Genomic DNA, 8,691 nt, shown 5'->3' with positions numbered 1-8,691 from the left:
CTCTCACCTGTATCACCTGTCTTCTCCTTCATGTGTCAGAAGGTGGGTGTGTTGGATTCATACTACAGGTGACCTATCTGTGCAGCAAAAATGTAGTCAGACCTGTTGCTGAGTCATGTGACCTGCTCTCACCACGCCCTGTGAATGAGCCTGTACACACTTGTGAGAGATGTTATCCAGGTGAGTTTCAGTCAGTTGCCCCAAAGGACCAAATTGCTTTTATTGAAGAAGAAGAAGAAGAAGATACAGATCACCTGACTGAAGTAGAAGGGAAAGAAGAGTGATGGGTCAGGGCCACTCCGCCAGTGCTCCCCAGGTAACTCCTCCTCACCTGAGTCAGTCCTTTTACCTGCACATCAAGTTCACGGTGTATCAGCTTACCTTAAGTGATCATGTCTGTTTCTTACCTGTATCCAGGTGAGTTTAGTGTTTTCTTCTTCTTCAGTCTCGGTCGTTGTGTCCTTGGGCAAGACACTTCACCCGTTGCCTACTGGTGGTGGTCAGAGGGCCCGGTGGCGCCAGTGTCCGGCAGCCTCACCTCTGTCAGTGCGTGTGTGTGTGTGTGTGTGTGTGTGTGTGAATGGGTGGATGACTGGGTGTGTAAAGCGCTTTGGGGTCCTTAGGGACTAGTAAAGCGCTATACAAATACAGGCCATTTACCATTTCTTCTGTTCACCCCCAAACAGTGTTTCATGGTTGTGAGTTGTTGTGTTTGGGTTGAAGTCACTTCCTGTTTTGTTTACTGTTGTACTTCCTGGCTCGGTTTCCCTCCTGTGGAACGCTGTGCCAGCCCCTCATCACTCTCACCTGTGTGTAGTCACCTGTTCCCCTTCAGTGCAGGTGTGCTGCTCCTGTTTGAGTTCACAGAGGAAGCTGAGGAACCATCCTGACCTCAGTAACTTCTGACCGGGGTGTAGTTGATTTGAGATCACAGAAAATCCTGGTTGTCATAGTTACAGGTGATTCTCACAGGCCTGAACTCTAGTGTTACCTGTGCCCTGACAGGTATGGATTGTAATATAATAATAACCAGAGATAATGGTTGCCATGGTGAGGGTTATCAAGCAGCTCTGGCTCTGAGCACGCTCACATTTTCATGTGTTTACCATAATCAGAGTCAGCTGAACAGCTCTGATCAGCTGTTCAGCAGCAATGGTTACCATGGTGATCTGGCAGGTAAATACAGGCACCCTCAGCTCTTCTTCACTTTAATGTTTTGTACCTGTGTCCAGGTAATCCTCATGGGCCTGGACTCTGCTGGAAAGTCGACCCTGCTGGCCAAGCTCCTGACCGGACAGGTAAGCTTCCTCCTCAGGTGAGTGCTTAGTGTGGGACAGGTGGCGTCCAGGTCAGACTATGTCTCTGTGACCTTCCAGGTGATGGAGACATCTCCGACTATCGGCTTCAATGTGGGAACACTGAACCTGGACAAGAAGACGTCTCTGACGGTATGGGATGTGGGAGGACAGAAACACATGAGGCCCAACTGGAGGTAAACGGGGTCGGGTCAGGTCAGGGCCAGAGCTCCTCACATCTGTCTGCTCCAGATGTCAAATCAAATTTATTCATAAGCACATTTAAAAACAACATGGGTTGAAGCAAAGTGCTGTACATAATGAAAATGGTAAACATTCATAGAAAAAAAACCAATGAAAGACTAGTCACAATTGAAAGCTAAAGAATACAAGTGTGTTTTCAAGCGGGTTTTAAAAATGCCAAGTGTTGGCAACAACCCAATGTTAAGGGGCAGACTGTTCTAGAGCATGGGGGCAGCAACCGCCAAAGCTCAGTTACCTCTGTTCTTCCGTTCTGGTTCTGGGGATATCCAGAACCAACTTATCTGCCGACCTAAGAACTCTGCTCGGAGTATTTTTAGTTAAAAGGTCAGAGAGATAAGATGGAGCTAATCCATTCAAAGATTTAAAAACAAACAACAAAATCTTGAATTTGATTCTACGACGTACTGGCAACCAGTGCAAATGTGCCAGTATTGGGGAAATATGTTCAAATTTGCAAGTGCCTGTTAGGAGTCGGGCCGCTGCATTCTGAACTAGCTGCAAACAAGAGAGTAATGCCTGGTTAATACCAAAATAAAGACTGTTGCAGTTGTCAAGCCTAGATGAAATAAATGCATGAATCACTCTCTCAAAATCAGCAGATGACAACATACTCTTGGTGTTACGGCCCTAGCAGGGCCTCCTCCTGAAGTTCCCTGTGTGGGCGTGTCCTACCAGCTCTCCTGCCTTAGGTGCCACCTTTCTCTTTTACACAGCTGACTCGGTAATTAAAGGTATTTAAGCCCAGGGAAAGGTGAGCTCTGGGCCAGAGTGCCATGTGAATGGTTACAGCTAGTGAGCTGTGTGTTTGTAGCTACGGAGGTGTGTGTTTGTGTGGTTGCAGCTAGTGAGCTGCTCTTTTTTGACTTTATTGACCAACGCTTGAGTTTTGTTTGTTTCCTTAAATGGAGATAGCGGCTTGTCCGTCTCTTTTAGTTGAGCTACTTTAATAAAACTCTTTAATTTAACCCTTTTGCCTCCTTGTCTCTTTTTTCTGACCCGGACACTTTTTGTTACTTCCCCCTCACCGCCTGGACCCTTTTAGGGGAACGTAACACTTGGTTTAGGGTCACTGCAATGGCCCTCAACTGGAAAAAGCTGGTTTTCATAACAGAATTTATTTACCGGTCGATCTACGCCCCTACCCTCACCTATGGTCACGAGCTGTGGGTAGTGACCGAAAGAACGAGATCGTGAATACAAGCGGCGGAAATGGGCTTCCTCTCCCTTAGAGATAGGGTGAGAAGTTCAGCCATTCGGGAAGGGCTCAGAGTAGAGCTGCTGCTCCTCCACATCGAAAGGAGCCAGTTGAGGTGGTTCGGGCATCTGACAAGGATGCCTCCTGGGCGAGATTTTCTGGGCATGTCCCACCGGGAGGAGGCCCCGGGGCAGACCCAGGACACGCTGGAGAGGTTATATCTCTCGGCTGGCCTGGGAACGCCTTGGTGTTTCCCCCAGATAAGCTGGTGGAGGTGGCTGGGGAGAGGGAGGTCTGGGCTTCTCTGCTTGGGCTGCTGCCCCCGCGACCCAGTCCCGGATAAGCGGAAGAAAATAGATGAATGGATGGATTTATTTGTTTCTCAAATGAGAAAGAGCTATTGAGAAACACACATGAATTTTTTTGCAAACGGCGTTCTGAACTTTTCCAGTGGACCAAGATCAACATTAAGGGAAAAACGGGGGTCAGAGGGTCCGAATAATATGATCTCTTTTTTTTTTTTTTTTTTTTTTTTTTTTTTTTTTTGATTTTAATCATTTATATGCAAAAAATTTAAAGCAAACCAAGACTTAATGTCATCAAGACAGTCAAGTAAAACTTTAAAAAGGTCTGCAGAATTCTTTTTAAGGGGAAAATAGATTTGAGAATCGTCAGCGTAGCAGTGAAACGAAATTCCATATTTTCTAAAAATAGAACCTAGAGAGAGCATCTAAAGGGAAAAAAGTACTGGACCAAGGACAGACCCTTGTGGGAGCCCACACGTAAGGGGGGTGGATGTGGAAGAGGAGCCATCGAATCTGACAGAAAAACTCTTATCAGTTAAGTAGGATCTGAACCATTTAAGTGCAGTACCCTTAATGCCCACACAATCTTGATAGCAGAATCCCGTGATCCACACTCAAATCTAAGAGCACTAAAATGACGGGATTACCAGAAGTGGTAGTCAATAAAGGATCATTAAGATCATTAACTTTTAAAAGCACGGTTTCAGTGCTATGTAGCACTTTAAAACCAGACTGAAACGATTCTAAGATAGCATTAGTCTCCAGAAAGGCCTGGAGCTGAATAAAAGCTACTTTTTCTAAAATTTTAGAGAGAAAAGAAAGTTTAGAGATCGGTCTAAAATTTGAGATAACAGTTGAGTCAAAGTTAGTTTTTTAAGAAGTGGGTGGACAATAGCACGTTTAAAATCAAGTGGAATGGTTCCAGGTAAAAGAGAGGTGTTGATAATAGTTAAAACATGAGGGCCAATAGTGTCAAAGACTTCTTTGAAAAGACGAGAGGGGATAGTGTCAAGATGACACACAGAAATGTGGCTCCACTGTTATTCACTGTTGAAGTAGCACATGAACTTTGAAATGTACTTCATGAATCCAAGGAATTATTAGAGGGCTTTTAATTTTAAGCTGCTGAGGTTAAAAAAAAAAAAAAAAAAAGGGGGGGGGGGGTCAAAGGTTACTAACAGACAGAGCAGAGGTCATGTGTGATGATGTTGATCGCTGGTGTTGTCTTTGAGGCTGTACCTGGACGACTGTGAGGCGCTGATCTTCGTGGTGGACAGTAGCGATCAGGGCCGGATGGCGGAGGCGAAGGCGGCTCTGAAGAAGATTCTGAGCGAAGAGAAGCTGCGAGGAGTTCCTGTCATGGTTCTGGCCAACAAGAAGGATCTGCCCAACTCCATGACCATCCGCGAGGTAGGAACCACTCCAGTGTTCCCACTACAGGAGCCTGGGGTAGCCGACTGACCTGAAACCGGGGTGTGCATTCACAAAGTTTCCCAGTGAAGAAAGTACTCAGAATCATCAGGTTTTTTAATTTCCCTTCTAAGTATGGACTAAAATAGACAGTACAGGTAAAAGTTCTTCACTATAGCATCTGAAGGAGCTATTGAGGTGGAAAACTACGGATGAGGAAGAGAACTGGGGAACTTTAAGAGACTGAAGAGTTTCTTAGGAGATCAGAGTGTTACTGACCCAGCTCATGAAACAACATCATTTACTGCCACTTAATACATTCATAGATCAAACTAAGAATAGAAACAACAATGAAGCATAATTTCTAGTCATAACAGCTTAAAGGAACAGTTTACCCCCAGTATACACCTGACACTGAACTAATTCACACCTGGGGACAGTGCCACCTGAGAGCCAGGACTGGTTCCACGGTCCAGCAGCTTTTAAGGTGGAATGATTTTTGTCCTGTTGCTGAGTGTGTGCTTTGATGAATCCATAAACCACCTTAAATACCACAGCTCTGTCTGTTCATTTGGTTACTGTTGGTTCTCTGATTGGAGCTTCTGAATGAGCCAGTCCCAGACTTTAGATGGCCCCGCTCACTTTGAAAAGGGTTTTCGTGCCCTTTGACCTCCCAATGATCGGTGGGTGACTTTTACTCTCCACCTGTGGCTTCTTACCTGCTGATGATGAGTTCAGAATCAGAAACGGGTCAGAAAATGAAGATTATCAGTCAGTCGGTAGTTTTTAAAGCCCTCTGTGTCACGGTCTGAGTTGCAGACCGTGGGGAAGGAGGACCCAAAGGCTGGACTCTGTGAACATAGGGTTAGACCCATCCTGCACTGGGCCTAACCCTAACCCCTTACTGTTTTTACTATCTTTGAGCATCTGTCAGCACATTGTTTACTCTGGGATTAATTAATTACTACCGCTTGAGCTACAGCCACCCCAATAAAATGTCCTGACTCTAACTCCTGTCTCTGGAGCTCACATGAGCTCTGATGGTAAATGCTAAGGTTACTGTAATCTGATTACATATTTCCTCAGTAACTGATGACTCCTTTTCTCTGACTCCCCCCCCCAGGTGTCCACCTCACTAGACCTCCCCAGCTACACAGACAGACTATGGGAGATTCAGGCCTGCAGCGCCTTGAAGGGACTGGGCCTCCAGCAGGCCTTCACCTCCGTCAACAAGATGATCAAAAGGAGCTGAGGGAGGGGGGGAGGAGGTGAAGGGAGATGTGGTTAGATGTTCTAAAGCAATAATTTAAGGCACTGAAACTGTATCTATAATAAAATGTTTATTTTCAAACGATTGATCGTGGTGATTGATTCTGACATCAGACGAATATCTAAATGATCCCCCAACTCTGCCATCGATCAGTTTAAACCGAATCAGTGACATCACTGTCTTTTAGCTGCTTTGCTTTGGTCCACTCTGAGCATGTGCAGACTCCTTAGGCTGAACCAGGACTGGAGCAGCAGCAGGCCCGGGACCAGGACCCAGACTCCATTAAAGAAGACCAGGTAGACCCACAAGTAGAGCAAGGAGGATGTGTTCAGGTGAGGGCTGCCCAGCAGCCAATCGGGACAGAAGGTCATCCAGCCGCCGTACAGCTCGCACACGCTCAGAGCGATCTGCAGGAAGTGTCTGACAGATTGGTTCACCATTAACATCAGCACCAAGCAGTACCGGCAGCACAGTAACTGCTGTACAGGAAATGTTACCTGTAGTACTTGTCCTTCAGTACTGCGTGTATAAGCAGCAGAGCGAGCAGCGAGTCGAGGATGACGGTTAGGATCTCGATGGAGACGATCGTCGGATCAGAAACCAGCCAGCGACTGTCGGCTTTCCCGTACTCCTTCCCTACAGGTAAGACAGGTGAGAATAAGTCAAACATCCCAAATGGCGTACCAAACAGTGTGTTTTTACAGTATCTGTAAGTAAAAGTACTTCATTACTTTGATCTCATACTGGACTTCAGATCAATTTAACACTGCCTGGAAATACTGCAGTGTATTTACAAAATACTCACAGAGCTCAGCCAGCGGCCCATCAGAAGCCTCCACCGTCCCGACCAGAGACAAGTAAACAAATGGACCCTCCTGAAAAACAACAATCAGACACATGTAAACAAATGGACCCTCCTAAAAACGTTTGGGTTTAGAATAAAAAATAAAAAAGAATAAACAAAAACAAAGTGTTTATGAAATGAGTCTAATTTTGAAGATGGGCTGAAACTTGAATAAAGTTTTTTTCTCATTATGATGAAGACAGGAATAACTAAGAATAAAGCTCTGCCTACCAGTGTCAGGTGGACAATGACATCATAAAAGAGCCACAGCAAGATCCACCAGTCCTGTGTAGAGCTCCGCCCACAATACCTGCGTGTTAGCAGGACAGCTGCCAACAGCTGGCCACTGCATGCTAACAGAGACAAGATGGAGACCAGAGAGAGGCCGGGAGGCGCCGATGAGTCCATCTGTAACCACAGAAGAAAAAGGAGGAGAAGGAACAGCAGATAGAAAAGGTACCAGTACTACAGACTGTACTTCAAATATGCTGCAGTAAAATTGTTTTAGGATTAGTGTAGTAATACTGCAGAAATGCTATAGCAATGTTGCAATAGTTCTGTGGTAATACTGCGGTAATGCTGTATGCAGTAGTTCTGTGTAGGCTCACCACTGCTCTGCGCGAAAGTGGATGCCTCAGGCTCCGCCCCCTGGCATTCGCTTTTGAACTGCTGTTTCTAAGTCCCGCCCCACACTCTCCCATTCACTGGTGAGGAGAACACTCCACTCCCTGTTCCCGCCTCCTCCCTTGCAAACGGCTGAGGTCAAAGGTCAGCAGCAGATGAACATCATGTTTATCTGAAGCTAAACATTAACATTCATTCTGACCACAGAAGAAGAAAATGAGGAGCTGAGTGTTTAAAACAAACAAACGGGGGAATAAAACCCAAAACTCATTAAAAGTACTACAAACAGTAGTCAAAGGAGTTTGCAAAGAAAAAGCGTCTGGACTTCTTTAAGTTGCTTGAAGACGTTTCACCTCTCATCCGAGAAGCTTCTTCAGTTCTAAGGTCAAATGGCCGAGAGTCCCAGATTTAAACCCAGTGGGAGTATCCCCCAGGAGGGACAAAGGACCCCTGGTGATCCTCTAATCACATGCGCCAAGGTGTGAAAGCGGGTGGGGACCTAATCAGCCAGGGTTTCGGGTGAGCTCATTGTGAAACCTGGCCCCACCTTGTCATGTGAATTCCTGAGGTCAGATGGCCCAGGATGTGAGTGGGCGTTAAGGCGTCTGGGGAGGGAACTGAAAACTGGATTATAGATGGCAGACAGTTGGTGTCGTAAACCACCGCCTCTGTTCAAAGATGGTCGCTCACAGTGGACATAGATGGCCTCTTTCACTCCTCTTTCAAACCATCTGTCCTCTCTGTCCAATATGTGAACATTGGCATCCTCGAAAAGAGTGACCTTTATCCTTAAGATGCAGATGGACTGCTGAGTCTTGTCCTGTGGAGGTGGCTCTTCTATGTTGTGCCATGCGCTTGTGAAGTGGCTGTTTGGTCTCTCCAATGTAGAGGTCTGGGCATTCCTCGCTGCACTGTACAGCATACACCACATTGTTCAGTCTGTGTTTAGGAGTTTTGTCTTTCGGGTGAACCAGTTTGTGTCTGAGTGTGTTGCTGGGTCTGAAGTACACTGGGATGTCGTGCTTGGAGAAAACTCTCCTGAGTTTCTCTGATACACCGGCTACATAGGGGATGACAATGTTGTTGCGTCTGTCTTTCTTATCCTCCCTCGCTGGTGTTTGATCTTCTTTTCTGTGGCTCTTTGCTGACTTTATGAATGCCCAGTTAGGATAACCACATGTTTTCAGTGCTTCCTTTACATGTGTGTGTTCCTTCTTTTTTCCCTCAGGCTTAGAGGGAACCTGTTCTGCCCGGTGGTGTAGGGTCCTAATTACTCCAAGTTTGTGTTCCAGAGGGTGATGGGAGTCAAAGAGGAGGTACTGGTCTGTGTGTGTGGGCTTCCGGTAAACTTCAATGTTGAGGTTGCCATTCTCTTCAATGTGCACAGCGCAGTCCAGGAAAGGCAAACAGTTATCCTTAGTGTCTTCCCTGGTGAACTTGATGTTTTTATCCACGGCGTTAATGTGCGCAGTGAAGGATTCCAC

At 46.1% G+C, this 8,691-nt stretch overlaps 2 protein-coding genes across 3 annotated transcripts; one reads left to right on the top strand and one right to left on the bottom strand.

The window, feature by feature from the left end:
* Window positions 1–141: 141 nt before the first annotated feature.
* Window positions 142–5,747, top strand: arl11 (ADP-ribosylation factor-like 11). Of its 2 annotated transcripts, none has more exons than XM_031735666.2 (5): window positions 142–316; window positions 1,233–1,298; window positions 1,377–1,492; window positions 4,292–4,469; window positions 5,593–5,747. In XM_031735666.2, the coding sequence occupies exons 1-5, from the start codon at window positions 284–286 to the stop codon at window positions 5,719–5,721; spliced, it is 522 nt and encodes a 173-aa protein (XP_031591526.1). In that variant the 5' UTR covers window positions 142–283; the 3' UTR covers window positions 5,722–5,747. The 2 variants fall into 2 exon arrangements, with proteins under 2 accessions (XP_031591526.1, XP_031591527.1); XM_031735667.2 differs by lacking the exon at window positions 142–316 and adding an exon at window positions 613–959.
* A 47-nt stretch (window positions 5,748–5,794) lies between these two features.
* On the bottom strand, window positions 5,795–7,221 carry ebpl (EBP like). Its single transcript, XM_031735665.2, has 5 exons — window positions 7,192–7,221; window positions 6,815–6,991; window positions 6,545–6,614; window positions 6,237–6,375; window positions 5,795–6,159 (listed from the first exon to the last, which is right to left on the bottom strand). The coding sequence occupies exons 2-5, from the start codon at window positions 6,989–6,991 to the stop codon at window positions 5,913–5,915; spliced, it is 633 nt and encodes a 210-aa protein (XP_031591525.1). The 5' UTR covers window positions 7,192–7,221; the 3' UTR covers window positions 5,795–5,912.
* Window positions 7,222–8,691: the final 1,470 nt, after the last annotated feature.

This window comes from Oreochromis aureus, linkage group 15 (assembly GCF_013358895.1).
Source record: "Oreochromis aureus strain Israel breed Guangdong linkage group 15, ZZ_aureus, whole genome shotgun sequence".
Classification (NCBI taxonomy): Eukaryota; Metazoa; Chordata; class Actinopteri; order Cichliformes; family Cichlidae; genus Oreochromis; species Oreochromis aureus.
The sequence above is the reverse complement of the archived record's forward strand: the minus strand, read 5'-3'. Positions and strand labels throughout refer to the sequence as shown.

What these genes read in the sequence shown, in the direction of transcription:
- ebpl (XM_031735665.2), bottom strand. Translation starts at nt 6,991, where the DNA reads ATGGACTCATCGGCGCCTCCCGGCCTCTCTCTGGTCTCCATCTTGTCT. An exon ending in TGGGCCGCTGGCTGAGCTCT is followed by an intron (nt 6,376 to 6,544) that starts GTGAGTATTTTG and finishes TCTTACCTGTAG; the next exon opens with GGAAGGAGTACGGGAAAGCC. An exon ending in CTGAAGGACAAGTACTACAG is followed by an intron (nt 6,160 to 6,236) that starts GTAACATTTCCT and finishes CCAATCTGTCAG; the next exon opens with ACACTTCCTGCAGATCGCTC.
- arl11 (XM_031735666.2), top strand. Translation starts at nt 284, where the DNA reads ATGGGTCAGGGCCACTCCGCCAGTGCTCCCCAG. An exon ending in CCAAGCTCCTGACCGGACAG is followed by an intron (nt 1,299 to 1,376) that starts GTAAGCTTCCTC and finishes GTGACCTTCCAG; the next exon opens with GTGATGGAGACATCTCCGAC. An exon ending in CACATGAGGCCCAACTGGAG is followed by an intron (nt 1,493 to 4,291) that starts GTAAACGGGGTC and finishes GTTGTCTTTGAG; the next exon opens with GCTGTACCTGGACGACTGTG.